General features: G+C 50.6%; 1 protein-coding gene across 1 annotated transcript; it reads right to left on the bottom strand.

Moving 5' to 3' along the window:
• Window positions 1-2179: 2179 nt before the first annotated feature.
• On the bottom strand, window positions 2180-17518 carry LOC126018765 (pepsin A-5-like). Its single transcript, XM_049780860.1, has 12 exons — window positions 17466-17518; window positions 15300-15427; window positions 15004-15032; window positions 13065-13182; window positions 12850-12968; window positions 11965-12164; window positions 10734-10850; window positions 9928-10072; window positions 9731-9840; window positions 8052-8196; window positions 4390-4584; window positions 2180-2299 (listed from the first exon to the last, which is right to left on the bottom strand). The coding sequence occupies exons 1-12, from the start codon at window positions 17516-17518 to the stop codon at window positions 2180-2182; spliced, it is 1479 nt and encodes a 492-aa protein (XP_049636817.1).
• Window positions 17519-18976: the final 1458 nt, after the last annotated feature.

Here is an 18976-nt window from a genome sequence, read left to right as displayed (position 1 = left end):
GGCTTGGCAGAAACTTTTGATCAAATTGCTAGTTTCCCTATGTTTGAGTACTTGGGGGAGGGGTCACACCTGGTGATGCTCAGGGATGACTCCTGGCTGTGTGCTCAGGAATTATTCCTGGTGGGGCAAGAAGGACTATATGGGATGCTGGGGATCAAACTCAGGTTGGCCTTATGCAAGGCAAATGCCCTCCCTGTTGTACTATAGCTCCAGCTCATGTTTGAGATTTTTTTTTAACATCCCAAGGATGGGCCCCAATTCTCCCAGCCTCTGGGTGGCCTGCCCCATTGTCACCTGTCCTGAACGGAATTGGTACAGGTGTCTAAGTCGGGACCAGTAGTAAATTGCAGGGTGTGTGGGCCAGCTTGCCACTGGCCGGTGATCACTGTCCACTACAGGGTGCTCTGCCCAGACTTTCCCAAGATAAGAGATACTGACAGCCAGGGGTGTCTCAGGGGGTCAGGAAGGGACAAATTTTCCAATCTCTGTGTCCTGCCAGCAGCTGGCCCATGAGGGGGCTCTAGTAAGGAGTGACATATAGGCTGAGGTTTTGGGAGGGACCTTAAAACTGGACCTTGTATGGAGCCAAAGTGACAGCACAGCAGGGAGAGTGCTTGCCTTGACGTGGCCAACCTGGGTTTAACCTTGGGCATCCATATGGTCCCCAGAGTACCACCAGGAGTGGTTCCTGAGCATGCCTGGTGTGACCTCAGACCAAATGAAAACAATAAAAACTGGACTCAGGAAAACTGAGCCTGGTTCTGATTCACAGATACTGCAAGATAATCAATGGGAATTTTCTTGCTCTTATTTCCCCCTTTAGGCCACTTTTAGCCAGAGGTTACTCCTGGCTATGCACTCAGAAATTGCTCCTGGCATAGGGGACCATATGGGACACCAGGCGATGGAACCACTGTCTGTCCTGGGTCAGCTGCGTGCAAGGCAAAAGCCTCACTGCTGTGCTGTTACTTCCACCCTGATTTGCTTGATTTTATTTTGTGTTCGACAGCACCCTGAGAATCCCTTCCCAATGGGGTGTCCTTTTCCTCGTGTCTCTTAAGTCTTTGCTTGCTTCCTCCCTTCCTTCCTTCCTTCCTTCCTTCCTTCCTTCCTTCCTTCCTTCCTTCCTTCCTTCCTTCCTTCCTTCCTTCCTTCCTTCCTTCCTTCCTTCCTTCCTTCCTTCCTTCCTTCCTCCCTCCCTCCCTCCCTCCCTCCCTCCCTCCCTCCCTCCCCTCCCTCCCTCTCTCTCTCTCTCTCATCTCTCTCTCTCTCTCTTCTTTCTTTCTTTCTTTTCTTTCTTCTTCTTTCTTTCTTTCTTTCTTCTTTCTTTCTTTCTTTCTTTCTTTCTTTCTTTCTTTCTTATTCTTTCTTTCTTTCTTTCTCTTCTTCTTCTTTCTTTCTTTCTTTCTTTCTTTCTTTCTTTCTTTCTTTCTTTCTCTTTTCTTCCTCACACCTGGCAATGCTCAGGGTTATTCTTGACAGGTTTGGGGGACCATATGCCATTTTGCTGCCCCCTTTCATGTATTTCTATTTTTAATGGTTTTGGTCTTCTTTTGAGGCCACACCTGGCTATGCTCAGGGCTTTCTCCTGGTTCTATGCTCACTCCTTACTCCTGGAACTCCTTAGGGGATCCTATAAGATGCTGAAGATCTAACCCGGTTGTTCGTGTGCAAGGCAAACACCCTACCTATTGTACTATCATTTTAGGCCCCCCACTTCATGCATTTCTGATTACTTAGAGACATTTGCTCTAAAGTAGGAATCCCCAAACTAGGGCTTACAGGCCACATGCGGTCAGCCAAGGACATTTATCTGGGCCACCTGGTGGTTTTGCTGCTGCGGCTGCTGTCTGTCCTGCTTAGCAGTTGACTCATCCTGGCCCTGCAGTGCTCACATGCGATATGTTTGTCTGCACTCTCCAACTCCCCTCATCCTCTCTGTCTCTGGACTCCTCCTTTTAGTGTTGGGCAGGATCCTCAAACGATGGCCCACAGTCCACTATTGTTCACAGGTTTTTATTAAACTATAGTCTGGCTCTCCAATGGTCTGAGGGACAATGAACTGGCTCCCTGTTTAAAAAGCTTGAGGACCCCTGCTCTAAACGGTCATTTTCCTCCTCATCCTCAGTGCCCAGAGGTGATCCCAGGGAGGGGCATTTAAGTGCTGATCCAGGAGGGGCTAAAACTGGCTCACACAGAAGGTTCTGCACATGGCGTGAGCCAGCTCCACTAGGTTTCTCTTCATCTTGAGAGTGGAGAATGGACACTCTGCCAAGACCTCAGCTTTCATCAGGACCCTCTGGGAAGCTGACCGGCTCAGCAGGGGGAGTTCCGGGGAGGGCAGGGGGCTTCCGGGATCGCCATGTCACCTGCCCCAGTGCCCAAGGGCTGACTGCCAGGGCACAGCGGGAACTGCCACGCAATCTCATTGTGCCAGACGTGCCTGGCAGGGAGATTAGACAACAACGTTTACCTTGCCATTAGCCCTGCCTGGCACTGGGCTTTGAGGGGCACTGAGTGGCCTGGTGAATGCAGGGCACCCCCTGCCAAGGACACAGGTGTACAGAAAATTTCCAAGAACATAGTAAATTACGCCATGGCATGAACCCCAAAGAAACCCGCAAGACAAGACGGCCAGAAGCATTAGGCACAATGATAAGCTTTATCAAGCCACACTGATAGGCCTGGGACGGCCGGTTCCCTGGGTACTTTCAATCAAGGTCTCACCCCTGGCATGGGGGCAACTGCCACTCTGGGGAACTGAGCCCCATGTCCTAGCCCAGACCTGCCAAGTTTCACCAAAGACCTAGGTGACTTTTAAAAATGAACAATGCTCATCCGTTGGCTTTTGTTTGTTTGGGGGCTATACCGCAGCTTTCAGGGGTCACTTCTGTGCTCAGGTCTCCTGGCAAGGCTGGGGAGACCATATGGGATGCTGAGGATCAAACCTGGGCTGGTGATGGAAGGGAGAGCTCTACTTCCTGTTTTATCACTCCGACCCCTCATCATGGGATATTAATAGGTGAATGAAAATTTGAGAGTAGTGCTCAGGGTATACTCTTGGCTTGGTGCTCAGGAATCACTCCTGGTGGTGCTTGGGGGATTATATGGGATGCTGAGGATTGAACCTATGTTGGTTACCTGCTGTACTATCTCACTTCTTTATTACTTTGTAGGTGTCTATATCAGTGACTTCATTTTGGAAGATCTCTCCAACAATACTTGGGGAACTGGAGGCCACTTTTGATTAGTGTCAGCCCAGCTGGATCAGTCTGTCAGATTGTTCTGAACCCAGCAATGTTGCGCTGCTCAAGCCAAAAAATTCTAGGGGCCACTAGGGCCATACTTGTTGGCACTTGGGCTCCATGCAGTGCTGGTTACAAACGAAAGCCTGGAAGAGGCCAATCATGAGCTCCATTACTTTGAGCTATTTACTTCACTCCCATAATTAAGTTTTTAGAAAAGAAAAACTTGGAGTAAAGTCTGTCATGCTTGCAATGCCATTACAGAAAAGCAGTTAAAGACCCATGCTAGAAGGATGAAGACCATGGGGGGGGGATGTAGCATTGCTTGGGTACATGAAGTTGTTGGTGAGTGAGGTGGACCTGACTCCAGGGGAGCTATGAGAGCTGGTTTCCATCTATGTCAAGAGATAGTCCGTATAGATGATGAACAGATGAGGGATGAACATGAATTGAATGAGAGAATGGAAGTATGGGAGAATAGATGGATGAATGGTGACAGGATGGATGGGTTGATAGTGAATTATTGGAAGAATAGGTGAGTGGATGAATAGACTGATAGGTGGGCAAATGATGAGCTAGAGAGATAGCATAGTGGTAGAGCGTTTGCTTTACATGCAGCCAATCCAGGGGCTCCGGCATCCCATATGGTCCCCCATGCCTGCCAGGAGCGATTTCTGAGTGTGGAGCCAGGAGTTACCCCTAAGTGCTGCTGGGTGTGACCCAAAACCAAACAAACAAAATGATGAACAGATGGGTAAACAGGCAGACAGATAGATGGATGATGAGTGGATGGATGAATGAATGGATGAATAATGGGTGATTGGTGAATGGATGGTTGGATAAATTGATGATTAAATCAATGTTCCTAGGAATTGTTGAATCTACTTATTTTTGTAGGGTACCTATCTGAGACCCGGCCCATTCCTGGGAGGGGTCTTGGAATAGGTACCCTACAGTTGAATCTACTTATTTTCAGGATCCAGGAGAGTGGGAAGAAAGAATCATCTGGGCCCCAAGAACCTCCACTCTGGGTCTCTCAATTCAGGAAATTCAGGGTACAGAAAAGAGGTGCTGCCTTAGGGAGGGGGACCATGTTTGTAGGGTGTCCTGGAGGGAGGAGGCAGGACCTGCAGCCTCCACTCACCTCTTCCTTCAGGACAAAATCTGATTCTTGCTGAGGTAATGGGAAAATACAGAAGGACTTGGGGGGAGGCTCAGAGCAGGTGGCTGAGCAAGGGTTAACCAGAAGCAGTGGGATATGGGGGTGGGCTGGCGAGGGTGGAGATAGTAACTGGGGCCTGGAAAATTCCAGGGCACTGGAGCGGAACAGGCATTTGGCCTGAAATCTCACAGCAGAGAAAGGGGCTTACAGAGACCCCTGCCCCTACCTGGACCTTCCTGGAGCTGACCCTGTTGCTGGACTTACAGATGCTGGTGGCCTGGGGTAAACTAACCTTGGGGACAGAGTCCTGGGGACCACTGATCGGCTGGGCTCCTCTGGGCTTCTGTGTCTCTGGACACCTCACCCTGGTACCATGCCTACCCCTCTGCCCTTCCCTCTGATGCCACATCTGATGCCATCTCACCCCTTCCCTTTCGGTCATGCCCTTGTCCCAGGTTGTGACCTGTGATGTGACCATGTTTGTTGTAGGGGAGGAGCTTCCCCACGGCCAACGTGTATTTAACACCCTCGTCCTGGCCCTGTGGCCCAGATGGATGGCATTATTGGGACACCCAGCATCTCTGGCGAAGGGCAGCTGCACCTGAGGCTCTCCTGGACTTAGCCTGAGGTGGGGGCAAGGCTGCAGGACCCCACTAGTAGTGCCCCATTGTCGATCCTTTGGTGCAGAGCCTGGGACCTGATGGGAAAGGAGAGGCTCTTCCTAGGGCCTGGCCTTGTTAAAGGAACCCTTCAGGAAACTGGAAAACTTGCAATCCTTTTATTAGAAAATATTCCTGCAGTAAGATGGCAAGAATAGTACAACAATCTTCTGTGTGAACTTCCGCTGGATTCACACCTTCACAATATATTTCATCATTATCAGCCTGAGCCTCTCTCTCTTTTGCTCTCTCTTACCCTGTTACTAGCCCACAGACTCTCTGTCTCTTTCTCTCTCTTTTTTCTCTCTGTCTCTCTAACCCTGTTACTACACCACAAACTCTCTCTTTCTTCTCTCTCTCTCTCTCTCTCTCTCTCTCTCTCTCTCTCTCTCTCTCTCTCTCTCTCTCTCTGACCCAGTTACTGCAGCTTCCTTATCCACCTGTCAGTAGGCATTTAGGTTGAATTTATAACTTGACGATTGTGAGTAATACTGTAAACATAGAAGTGCAAACATCTTTTCTTTTTTCTTTTATCACCCGGCCCTGCAAACATCTTTTCTAATTAGGATTTCTAATAGGGTTTCTTTTCATCCTTAGGACAAATAGGAATGAAACTGCAGACTCGGATGGAATGTCCATATGGAATTTCCTCTTACTTAAGAAAAGAATCTTGGTGCCGGAAAGATATCACAGCGGCGTTTGCCTTGCAAGCAGCCGACCCAGGACCTAAGGTGGTTGGTTCGAATCCTGGCATCCCATATGGTCCCCCGTGCCTGCCAGGAGCTATTTCTGAGCAGATAGCCAGGAGTAACCCCTGAACACTGCCGGCTGTGGCCCAAAAACCAAAAACCAAAAAAAAAAAAAAAAAAGAAAAGAATCTTATGCTCATGTCGGCAGCATTAAAATTGGGACATATGCTAAAATTGGAATGATACAAGGATCATTCTGCTCAAGGATGACGTGAAAATTCGTGAAAAATTCCATATTTAAAATAAAATAAAAAGGGGATGGAATGGTGGTATAAGTGGTAAGGATCTGTCTTGCCCAAGCTAGCCTAGGATGAACCGTGGTTCTATCCCCCGGCATCTCATATGGTCCCCCAAGCCAGGAGCGATTTCTGAGCACACAGTCAGGAGGAACCCCTGATCGTCACCAGGTGTGGACCATAAAATAAAATAAAATAAAATAAAAAAGAAAAAGAAAGGAGTCTCTTTTCTGTATTCCATAGAGGCGACACTGCACTGTGCTGATGGACATCATGCAGGTGGAGTGTCTAGTAATACCTACTCTGTGCCACTAGATGGCAGCCTCTGCCCTTCTGTCTTGGAAAATGCTTTTCCTCAAAGAACTCATTTTCTCTAGCAAGTATGGGGTCCTCTCTCTGTTGGAAGCTTCTGTCTTTTTCAGAACAGTGAGTGGTTCCCCCTCATCTTAAAAGGAACCTCCAAAGAAATCTAAGAAAAAAAGAGAAGAAAATTGTGCTGCCTCCTGTTTAGAATCACTGGTTCTTATTTTCAGCTCATGAAGAGTATCAGGATTTTCAATTGATTCACTTAATCCTGTCTAGTCCTGTTTTCTTGGGGACTGAGATGCATTTGTCAGTGCTTCGGGGGTTATTCCTGCCTCCATGCTGGGAGGGCAGCTCTTCGTGGTGTTCAGGGGACCATGTAATACCAGGGCTTAAACTCAGACCTCCAACATGCAAAGCATATGTGCTCAGCCTCTTGACTCATCTTCCTGGCCCAAGTTCAGCAGGGTTGTTGCTGTTGTTGTGATTGTTTTTGTTTTATTTGGGTTTGGGGGTCACAGCCAGCAATGCTCTAGGCTCTGTGGTCATGAGTGACTTTTAGTGATGCTCAGGGGACCACAGATGGTGCTGGGCTTTTCCAGCAGGGTTGTGAATAACACAGCAGGATGCAAGACAAACACCTTCTACATTTTTTTTTATCTAAATGTATTTTATTTTTAATTTAATTTAATTTAATATTTTGGGGAGGCCACACCTGGTAGTGCTCAGGGGTTACTCCTGGGTCTGTGCTCAGAAATTGCTTCCGGCAGGTTCGGGGGACCATATGGGATGCTGGGAATCAAACCCGGGTTTATCCTGAGTCAGCCATGTGCAAGGTAAATGCCCTACCACTGTGCCATCTCTCTGGCCCCTGCTTTCATACTTATAAGTGTTAAGTCCAGTCCCAGTGGTTTTGATAAAGTGGACTTGCTTGTTGTGCTGATTATTTCATTTTAGGGAGCTTTCAACCCCACTCCTGGCAAGAAATCCCCTGCAGAACAGTTGTCACCTCCCATCCCTACCCTTCTTGTCCAACCACAGAAGACATCATTGGTAAGGTAAAGTTAATTACTTATTTATTATAATCAAGACATTAAAGAGGGCTCTCCCCCCCCCCCATTTTTCTTTGTATTTTTGTTTTGGAGTCACATCCAGTAATGCTCAGGGTTTACTCTTGGCTCTGTGCTCAAGGATCACTCCAGGAGGGTTCCGGGGACCATATGGGATGTTTCAGATGGAACCCAGGTCAGCCGCGTGCAAGGTAAGTGCCCTCCTCTCTCTAGCATCCTGCCCTGAAACAGTTTTTGTGCTTGCTCTGGGATGTCCTTTCAGCCACTGTCCTGGTGCTCATGGCTGGCACAATTCTTGTTTTCATGGGAATTTGGGTACCAGTTGATTGAGGTTTCTGTATCTCGACAATCTCCAAGGTCTGTCAAGGACGGTCAGGTAGGCCCTATTCATGCGTCCTGAGGTTTCACAGGGGAAACTGTGCTCTGGGGGGTGTAGTTCAAGGGAAACTCTCTGGGCATGGAGGGTGGTGCCTGTTTTGAGGTCCCCTGGGTATTCTTGTGGTTGCTTTTTGAGGTGGTGGAAGCATGAGCAGTGGGGACAGTCTCTGATGATTCAGTGCTAGTCTCCGCAAACGTGTTGACAATCACAGTTGGTGAAGCCTTGGTCGCCATTGGCTCAGTCCTCACTGGACTCCCCATGGCAGGGGCCAGGCCAATTCTATTATTGCCACGGTCGTAAACCGAGAAGTAGAGACGCAGGAAGACATCTCCCAGAATCCAGAGACTGGGTCCACCCCAATTGTTTGCTCTTACGAAGTTGCTGTAGCACGGGCTCCATGTTGTTTGCTGGGGAGAAGGAAGCAGACAGCACTCAGCCCAGCTGCTCAGCCAGCTCCCTCCCTGCACCCCAGAGGGCACCCACCCAAAACAGCACTGCCAGTCCTTCAGCACCCAGAAAGGGGCGCCCCTATACAGGTGGGGAGTGGAAACTACATTCATATGAGCGCCCTCTTTTGGCTTTGGGGAACCTGCACCATGCATTCTCTTAAAATCCAACTCTGCCTTCTGCTATCTACAAGCCTCCCTGCTTAGCTATTCCAGTCTGGGTTGGGCCCCATTTCCCCAGTGTTCAGTGTCCAGTGTTCTCCAGCATTCAATAGTGGTCCTTCTACCCTGGGTGTAGCTCCCTGGAGCACTTCCTCCTGTTTCCAGGAGGATTCAAAAGTATATATTTTTTCTTGGGGCTGGAGGGATATAGCACAGCAGATAGGACGTTTGTCTTGCAGGTGCTGACTTAGGTTTGATCCCGGCATCCCATAGGCTCTCCCAAGCATTAGCAGGAGTGACTCCTGAGTGCAGAGCCAGGAGTCATGCCTGAGCACCAAGTGAAAGACCCCTTTTTAAAAAATAAAGCATGGGAGAGAGGGCAGGAGTGATAGTACAGCAGATAGGGCATTTGCTTTGCATGCAAAGGACCTGGGCTCAATGCCCGGCATCCCACATGGTCCCCTGAGCACTGGCAGGAGTAATTCCTGAGCTCAGAGCCAGGTGGTACCCCTGAGTGCCCTTGAGCACCGCCAAAACAAAGCACCCCATACAAAGCACCCCAAACAGAACAAAACAAAAATTCAATTCTCTCTTTTACAGAGAATCTTCTTGGTGCCCAGACATTTCCTGGAACTTACTCAAAGGAGTGGGTTGGGTGACCCCTTTCACAGATAGGGACTGGGGACTGGGAGGTGGTTGCTGAAGGTGAGGGGGACACAAAAGTTCTCACCCCAAGCAGTTTCTAAATTTTGGAAGGAAACTACAACACAGGGCCCCCAGAAGTCCTGCCAGGACTCCCCCTGAGGTCTGAAATAATGCCCCCCTGTAGCTGGTTTATGGGTCACACCCAGTGGCACTCAAGGGTTACTCTTGGTTCTGTGCTCAGAAATCACTCCTGGCAGGCTCTGGGGACCCTATAGAATGCAGGGAATCAAACCAAGATCGGCTATGTGCAAGGCAAACACCCTACAGCTGTGCTATTGCTCTATCCCCTGCCCCCAGATGTCTTTCTAAACTTCCCCATCCCAGCTTGCTGACCAGAGGCTCCTTGAGAAATGAGGTTCATAGTTCCCCCTCTCCTTACGCCTTGCCCCGAGTGGATACAGAGGGGTTGCATCTGCTAAGTTGAGCAGAATGGCTCTTTGGCATTTGGAGGATTGTTTTACGGGGTCCCTGGCCCAGCCTAAAAGAATCACTGGTGAGGTAGGTGTCAGATGGTGCCTATCATGGCACCACTTGGCCTCCAGGGGTCACTCTTCCCCCGAAGGCTGCCAGGGCAAGTCCCCAGTTGCAGGCCCTGCCTGCAACCAGGCCTAGGCTTGGTCCTCACCTGTCGGATGTAGGCACTGGCTGGCACCGGGTACTTGACCCCGTTGATGGTGAAGACAATGTCAGGCAGGGTGTTCCTGGCTTGGCAGCTGGTCACGTACTGTGAGAGAACAAGGGAGTGGTGAGGCTCCATGCAGGGGGGCTTTCATGTGGGGGTCCCCTAGTGGCCCCGGCCATGACCCTTTACCTCGCCGCCGAATAAGTGCCAGGCGCCAATGAGCCTCTGGATGGAGAGGATGTCATTTTGGGGGCCGATCACCAATGAGGTCCCGGTGTCCAACATGGCCTGGCAGCCTTCTGAGCAAGCAATGATCTTCCCGTTCATGGAGATGCTGCAGGAAGGGGGGGGGGACACACCTCGGGTCTGACCCTCCATAGCCTTCCCTGGCCTCCTCCTTGGAAGTCTCTAGAACAGATCTTGTAGCTTTTGCCCCACCTCTAGCCTCAGTCCTTTTGTGTTGGTGGCACAGAACTGACTTTTTTGTTGGGGGGGGGTCACACCTGGAGGCTCTCAGGGGTTACTCAATTTGTATAATCAGAAATTGCTCCTAGCAGGCTTGGGGGACCATATGGGATACTGAGATTCGAACTACCATCTCTCCTGGATAGGCTGCTTGCAAGGCAAACACCTTATTGCTGTCTTATCTCTTTGGCCCCATAGACCTGACTTATATTCAGATTTGAAAGATGCAGCATTTTGGAGCCCCTGGGCCTTTGCACCAGCTGGTCAGCCCCTCCTGACCCCAATCTCTGACCAGGGCTCTTGCTTTCCACATGGTTGACCCAAATTCAATTCCCCACACCCTTCTGGTCCCCTAAGCCCTACCAGGAGTGATCCCTGAGTGCAGAGTCATGAGGAACTCCTGAGCTCTGCTGGTATGGTCTCCAAATCCCAAAAATATTCATGGATAAGTGTCTGTGTACTTGAGCCTATGTATGAAGGCTTGATTTGGGAGCCTGACCCACCTCAGTTCCCCAGTATCAAAGACTCACCTGTCCAGAGTCAGCTGCCAGTATCCTGGTCTGGTCACCGGCACCCATTTGAGCTCCCCGACATAGTAGGAGGGGTCTACCCCACCAAACATCACCACGCTTCCCTCTGGGTCTTTGCTGAGGGAGGGGGCAGAGAGGAAAAGTTCATTGTGGGGAGAAAAACAGGGGCATGATGTGGTCCTGCTCAGCTTTTCAGAAGCGGAAACAGGCCTGGCTATCTGCCCAGGTTGGGCCACCTGACTGAGGAGTAGGGATGCTAAGGTCGGGGCTGGATGGTCCTCTGGGTTTGCCAGAATATTCAGGGCCACCCAGGATGGGTCAAGCCCTGTTTGGGCCTGTCTGACTTTTCTTAACTTCTTCCAGCCCTTTACTTATCACACAGCTGCCTGCCTATTGGGTCTCAGAGAGATTGAACCCCTCTCAGACAGAGGAATCCCTCCCTGTTACCCCATGGGCTCCATCAGCCAGTTCCAGTCCCTCTTCTTCCAGCAGACGAAGACTCCCTCCTGCATCCACTCAACCCCTTTCCTCCCCAGCCTGCTCCTAGGGGCAAGCCTCATCCCTGCCTCACTTCCTGCCAATGGTTTCTGCTCCCTACCCCTAGAACAAGGCCCAGGGTAGCCTTGTTTTCTGGTACATAGGAGCTGCCCTACAATATCTATGGGTGACCCTTTTTTTTTTTTGGCTCAGGCTTGTCTCCCTAAGATGCTGTGCTCATGTTATTGGCCTGTGATTTGGACTCGGCTCCAACCTCAGCCATAGTCTACTCGAAGGGGACGGCCTCTAGTGGGGAGACCCAATCTGTTAACAGGGTCCCTCTGGGATTCCCCTGTCTGCAGATCCTCAATAGTTAGAGGGCTTCAGCCATAGTGACTGGAGACTCTTAAATGCTGGGCCACCCACAAAGGGGAAAGCCCCCTGAGTTCAAACTCTGCCCCTCCCAGTATTGACTCTCTGAGCCTCAGTTTCTCCATCTGTCAAGCAAGGAAGTTAAACATAAAGGGTGGGGGCAGAAAACAGCTTTTGCAAAAGGGTTGTCTGGGGGGCTCTACTATGTAAATGTATGAGCATAGTTGCGTCCTAATAAAGTTTTGTTTACAAAAACAGATGTTGGCTTCCAAATAGTTTGTGGAGGCTAGATGGTCTCTCAGGAAACTTGTGAATGGATGTTTTTGCAAGCACATGGGCCCATGTGACGTGAGAGTGGGAGCAAAGACTGACCCAGCCTTACCTGCTCAAGTAGAAGGCAAAGATGTTCTCAGAAATGTGACCCTGCTCCCACATGTTGTCAAAGATGGGGACGATCCCCGGGGTGCCAAGGTTGGGGTAGGCCAGGCCCAGGATGCCATCGAAGCGGGCAAACTCCAAGTGGACGCTGGGTTCCTCCACGCTCAGCCCAAATGCCTGGTTCTGGATCACGATGTTGGAGATCTGCAGGAGAAGAGGGGCCTGTAGTGGGCCAGGGCCGGGCTGGGCAGCCAGAAAGGGAGAGGCCAGGCCTGCATTGCCAAACCTGTGTTCTCGAGACATCACAGCAAGACAGGGGAGCAACAGTGCAGACGAGTCACATGGGACTGATGCACTGAGGTAGCCTGAATGTCCCTACTGAGGTCAAAGGCCCAGAGACCAGCCGGGTCCTGGTGGAGGGTGGCTGTTGATGGATTCACCGCCATTCCCCTTGGGCTCTTCCCACAGAAGCAGAAACCAGGTACCAGGGGTCTCCATTCCTGCCTGGGATAGGCTCTTGTGTGCTTGCATTGCATGTGCATGTATAGATATGTTTACATGTATGGGTGCATGTATATATGCATGTGTGTATGTGAGAGAGTTTGGATATTCGGGGGGGGGGGTGCCATTAGATTCTCAGGACTCCCAAGAACCTGGAGTAAGAACTCAAGCAGCTCTTGCCCCAGCTGAAAGGGGCCATGGTTCTCCATCCCAAACACCCACTCTCTGGGGTGGCCATTCTGGGCAAGGACATGTGCCCCCCTCACCCTTCCACCTCCCTCAGGACTGAGGATTCTGGGAGATTCAGGCGCCCCAGCCGGCCTGTCTGGCTGGACTCAGGGTCCCAGGCTCCAGCCCCTTTGCCCCCTTGTTCTGGGTCTCCACATACGTTTACAGTGTCATAGCCAACGATTCCGTTCATGGATCCCGTGCCGTAGGTCACGTCCATGATCTCCCCAGATGGGTGGAAGGTGGAGGACTCGTCGGGGCTGAACATCCTGTGTTTCACTGTGGAACACACACAGGTGGGTGAGGAGGACTGCCAGGGAGGGGCCTGGCAGGGAAGGGGTGGGCATGTGGGGTGTGGGCACGCTTGAGACTCACAGCAGGCCCTGCTGGCGCAGTAGACGGACGGCACCCATGTATCCGTGGAGCCCGTGTCGAACACCATTGAGAACTCCTGAGGGGGTGTCCCGATGCTGATGTTGCCCACGTAGATCATCTGCAAGTGGGTGGGGTCAGGGCAGATCTGATGGCCTGGGACCCTCATTCCCCAGAGTCCCTCTTAGGGCCTGTCTTTCTCTCTTTCTCAAAACATCCTGGCACCTACCCACATTAGAATAAATGCTCCAGTCTGCCCTGCTGCACCCTAAATATTTTCCATACTTTTAACTTATTTTTTGTTGTTTTTTTTTTTGTTTTGGTTTTTGGGCCACACCCGGCGGTGCTCAGGGGTTACTCCTGGCTGTCTGCTCAGAAATAGCTCCTGGCAGGCACGGGGGGACCATATGGGACACCGGGATTCGAACCAACCACCTTTGGTCCTGGATCGGCTGCTTGCAAGGAAAACGCCACTGTGCTATCTCTCTGGGCCCTTCTTGTTGATTTTTTTGGGTTTTGGGGTCATATCTGGCAGTGCTCAGGGTTGACTCTGTGCTCAGGAATAACTTTTGGACAGCTCAGCGGATCCTATAGGGTGCTGAGGATTGAATCCCAATCAATTGTTGCAACAAAAGCGCCCATCCCTGCTGTACTATCGCTCTGGGTTCTTTCTATTCTTTACGGCACAGCCAAAATGGTCCTTCCTCCAGGTAGCCCTTCTGGGACACTTCCTTTAAATTAAAACATGTACTTATGGAGGCCATACAGTCAGTCCTCTTATTGTGAATGATTTACTCGCAGCTTTTCAGACTGAACTAAACATTTTCCCAGAGGAAAGGACACCCTTCCTTATCAGCACCCCGCAGCACAGTGCTAGTTTTTCAGAGCAACACAAAGCACGGGGACTCAGCTCCTTTCCTGGGAATGGTATGGAAGAGCCACACTGGCAGTTTAGGGGGTATGGACCCCGAATGCAGCACTTGATTGCCAGCTTGAGCACTGTCTCCTCAATCCCTCAACACCATTTTCACAGGACCTATTCTAGGGGCTGCGGGGGTCAAACTCCCTCTGTCTTCATTTATCTGAATTGATTTACTGTGTCAGCTTGGTCTTTTGGTCACACACATTAAGTCAATTCAACTCATGATCAACATAATACAGAAAGCATAGAACTAACACAGATAGCACAGCAGGGAGGGAGTTTGCCTTGCACAAAGCCAATGTAGGCTTTAGCCAATTTAGCCAATTCAATCCCAGCATCTCATAGGGTCTTCTGAGCACTGCCAGGGGTAATTTCTGAGCATAGAGCCAGGAGTAATAACCCCTGAAAACCAGCCGATGTGGCCCTCAAACAAACAAACAAACAAACAAACAAACAAAAAAGAGCTAGGACCAGAGTGAAAGCACATCAGGAAGGACATTTGCCTTGAATGACAGGTTCAGTCCCCAGCATCCCATATGTCTCCCAGAGTACTCCCCTGAGTACAGAGCCAGGAGTAATCCCTGAGCATTGCCAGGTATGGCCCCCAAACAGAAAACAAAACAAAAAGAAAGAGAGAGAGAGAGAAAGAAAGAAAGAAAGAAAGAAAGAAAGAAAGAAAGAAAGAAAGAAAGAAAGAAAGAAAGAAAGAAAGAAAGGAAAGAAGAAGAGAGAAAGAAAGGAAAGAAAGAAAAAGAAAGTTAACTCCTTCACATACCAAGACTCATTTTGAGTCCCTAGGCACGGATCCTTGGCACAGAGACTGGTGCATATCTTCCCTCTGGACTTAATGACCATAGGCCAAGAGGGCAGGGCAGGCGGGCCATACCTTCCCCCTGTATTGATGGGGTTCTGCCCAGGATCCTCCCCCCCTGCCCCCCCCCATCCCAAGGTGGTCTGGGTTTTGCTCCTGTGTGGAGCTGGCAGCCAGGAGGCGCTGTGGAGCTCCATCCCTATACTCACATCCAGGTAGTTCCGCAGGTGTCCCTGGACTGCAGAGCCCTGGCTGGTGCTGGATGGTTCGGACAGGATGTAGGGCTTCCAGATCCTGTCCAGGTAATCCCGCAGCTTGCTGGTGCTAGACTTGTCTGATAGGATGTAGGGTCTCCGGGTCCTGTCCGGGTAACCTGGAAGCTGTCTGCTCCTGGATTTGTCAGACAGGATGTAGGGTCTCCGGGCCCTGTCCAGGTAACCCGGAAGCTGGCTGCTCCTGGATCTGTCAGACAGGATGTAGGGTCTCCGGGCCCTGTCCAGGTAACCTGGAAGCTGGCTGCTCCTGGATTTGTCAGACAGGATGTAGGGCCTCTGGTACCTGTCCAGGTAATCCCGCAGCAGGTTCTTCTCCCTCAGGTTCTCCCGCATAGACTGCACCTTCCTCAAAGGAATTCTTCAGCGTGTGCAGGGAAAGGGGGACAAATAGAGAATGGCCAGGTCAGTGTGGGCTCCCTTCCTCGGACCCAGGCCCAGTGGGCTGATTCTGGCCCTTTTGCAAAAGGTCTGGGCTCCAGTGGGAAGGTCACGAAGGCAGACGTGGGCTGATACACAGCACCTGGTGGGGATTGATGGGCCAATCCTAGGAGACCTTCCCAAGCCTCAGTTTCCCCCCTTTATTAAAAGGCACAATGAGGGGCCAGAGTGATGGTGCAAGCTGTAGGGTGTTTGTCTTGCACAGGCTAACCTAGGACAGACCATGGTTCGACCCCCCTGTGTCCCATAGGGTCCCCCCAAGCCAGGAGTGATTTCTGAGCACATAACCAGGAGTAACCACTAAGCGTCACCAGGTATGGCCCCAAAAAGCAAAACAACAACAACAACAAAAACCTGCCCCATTCCCTGTGGTCCCCAAGGAATGATGCAGATCTCGAGTGTGATGGTGAGATGTCATGCTCAAAGTCAGTGGCAGAGACTTGGAGGCCATGGTTGTCACCCGACCCAGGCTTGAGAGGAATGGGGAAGGAAACAGCCTGGAGCTTGCTGACCAAAATGCAGAGTGTTTGGGAGTTGGGGTTGCACGGTGAGTTCCGACAGTGAACTTGGAACCCAAGAGGGTGAAGGAACCAAAAAGAACCCACACTGGAGATGGACAGATGGACTGAGCACTGTGTGGAGCAGGAGCCCCACAGACTTGAATGCAGAAGCTGCTATTCCAAGCAAGGACCCAGGAACCCTCCAGGAAGGCTGTGTCCTGATCTGCCTCACACAGTGTCGGATGCAACAGCTCCCTACTACAATTCCCCTGGAGATCTGTGACCCTCACAGACCTCTTGATTCAGTTCAGCAGCCTTGGAGAAAGTGACTGAGCTGGACCTGGCCGCCAGGGGGCACCAAACTCCCCCTCCATGACATTTATGGGACAAAAAGGGGTTGGGGATGGGGCCGGAGCAATAGCACAGCGGTAGGGCGTTTGCCTTTGATCCCCAGCTTCCCATATGGTCCCCCAAGCCAGGAGCAATTTCTGAGCGCATAGCCAGGAGTAACCCCTGAGCGTCACTGGGTGTGGCAAAAAAAAAAAAAAGGATAAAAAAAATGGGGTTGGGGAAATGCCAGCTCAGCGATGCTCAGGAATTATTTCTGACTCTGTACTCGGGAGTTACTCGAGGTGTTGTGGGATCAAACCTGGATGACCTTATTCAAGGCAAGAATCATAACCCTGAACCATCTCTAAGGACACAGTCCTGCATTAAAATGTCAAGGCTACCCAGGTGATTTTGGGGACTAAACCCTTTTTAAGCCCTTGGGAGTTGGATCAGAGATGGTTGGAAGGACATGCGCTTTACCTGGGAAAGTCCTAGATTTTATCTCCAGCACCTCTTGGTTCCTTGAGCACTGCCAGGAACATCCCTTTCCAGTCCCCCTCCCCTGATTCTGAGCTGGTGGGAGTAACCCCTATTCACTGCCAGCTGTGACCCCCTCCCCATATATTGGAGGGTGGACTCATGCAAAAAACTACCTATCTTGCAGTGGAATAAAGTAAATCTTATTAAGGCCCTTTGCTTGCTTTTTAGAAATTCAGAGGTTAGAGAGAGAGAATACATTGGATAGGGCACTTGCTTATCCTCCAGTAGCCCAACTACTTCCCAAGCACCTCCAGGGGTGATCCCTGAGCTCAGAGCCAGGCATAAGTTCTGAGCACCGCCGGATGTGGCTCCCAAACCATACATAAATAAATTAAACACCCACCACCTCCAATTTTAACACTTGTTCCTTTAACTAGTGACCGCATCACCCACCGCTCTACGATGAAGATCCGGACTTACAGACGTGTCAGAAATGGTGGTACTGGGGCGGGGTGAAAAAATTAAAAGAAACGGTGGTACCTCCCCAACCCTTCTGCTCCTTGGACCCTCTTGCAGGAGAGGGAGGAGAAGAGGCCAGAAAGAGGTGAAAGCCCAGAAAGGAAGGAGGTGCCCTGTGCCCATACTCACTTGACTAAGCATTCTGAGAAGGCTACCAGCAGGAGGAGTCCAAGCCACCTCATGGTGTCGGCAAATCTCAAGACAACACTCAAGACCGTCTGAGCTGAGTGTGTCCTGTCTGTGGCAGCTGCTCCTTATATTGGGTTTACAGGCCTTCGAGGTTTCCTCCAGGGCCACCAAGGGGGACCCCTGATAAAGGTGGCTGACCTCCCCGATGATAAAATCTTTACCTCCTCACTTAGCAGTCAGGAGAGGACACATGGACCCTTTTCCCCAAACAGAGAGTTCCATTGCAATCTTTCCCCTAGGGGCTTAGCTAAACAAGAAACACCTCCCTCCCCAAATCAAGAGACCTAGACCAGATGGACAGATAGATCTCGCCTATCTGGGAGATAAGGTCTCTGCGAATAATGTTTTGGAAGTAGGTGCCAAATGTCATACTTAGCATTCCTGGCCCCTCTGCAGACTTCCCTACTCCTCAGTGAGGCCTGTCTCTTTCTACCTTTCTCATTTTTGAGGGATTTGGGGGACATGTTTGGCAGTAGTCACAAGGTACTTGATATCCTGAGCTCAGGGGGTGCTTAAGGGGCACCATATTCAGTGCTAGATAGCCAAAATGGGTTGACTTCCTGCAAAGCAAGCACCTTACCTCCAGCTCTATCTCTTGGTTTCTTTTGTTTGTTCGTTTGTTTTAGGGTCACACGGTGGTGTTGAGGGGTTGATCCTGGCTCTTTGCTCAGAAATCACTCTTGGCAGGCTTGGGGGACCATATGGGATGTCAGGAATCGAACCCGGGTCTGTCCTGAAAGGGAAATGCTCCGGCCCTTGTCTCTTGCTTTCTGCTTTTCTTTGGAGCAAAGGGAAGGAGATCCAATGGCTGAGTGAAGATTTGGGGGGCAGCCCACAGGCACATAAGTGGCTCTAGTATCAGTTGCAGCACTCACAAATTTGGGCATTTATGAGACTGCTCTTCTCCAGACTGCTCTTCTCGGCCAGATCAACATGGTCATGACAATGGCTTATTTGGTTGGTTGTTTACTTTTGAGTCTGACAGGGCTCACTTCTGGTTCCATGCTCGTAAATCACTCCTGACTGACCAGACAGGGGATTGGGGTTTGAACCCGGGGTCAGCTGTGTGCAAGGCAAGTGTTCCTGGAAAGATTTTTTTGTTTTTGTTTTTTTGGGCCACACCCAGTGATGCTCAGGGGTGATTCTTGGCTATGTGTTCAGAAATCGCTCCTGGCTTGGGGGAACCATATGGGGTGCCGGGGCTCAAACCCAGGTTGGCCACATACAAGGCAAACACCCTACCACTGTGCTATTGCTCTGGCCCCAAGATGTTAATGTTAGCTTTTGAGCCACACCGGTAGTGCTCAGGGGTTACTTTTGGCAGGCTCTGGGGACCTTACAGGGTTCCAGGGATCGAACCTGGGCTGGCCATGTGCATGGCAAGTACCCTCTCTGCTGTGCTGCTGCTCCAGCCCTAAAATATTGATGTTGGAGGGCTGGAGAGATAGCAT

Source organism: Suncus etruscus, chromosome 9 (assembly GCF_024139225.1).
Source record: "Suncus etruscus isolate mSunEtr1 chromosome 9, mSunEtr1.pri.cur, whole genome shotgun sequence".
Taxonomy (NCBI): domain Eukaryota; kingdom Metazoa; phylum Chordata; class Mammalia; order Eulipotyphla; family Soricidae; genus Suncus; species Suncus etruscus.
The sequence above is the reverse complement of the archived record's forward strand: the minus strand, read 5'-3'. Positions and strand labels throughout refer to the sequence as shown.

Excerpts from the sequence above, each read along its gene's own strand:
- LOC126018765 (XM_049780860.1), bottom strand. The coding sequence starts at position 17,518 with ATGAGGTGGCTTGGACTCCTCCTGCTGGTAGCCTTCTCAGAATGCTTA. Across the intron at positions 10,851-11,964 it reads TTTGCCTTCTACTTGAGCAG|CAAAGACCCAGAGGGAAGCG; the intron begins GTAAGGCTGGGT and ends CCCCTCCCTCAG. Across the intron at positions 9,841-9,927 it reads GGCACTTATTCGGCGGCGAG|TACGTGACCAGCTGCCAAGC; the intron begins GTAAAGGGTCAT and ends GTTCTCTCACAG.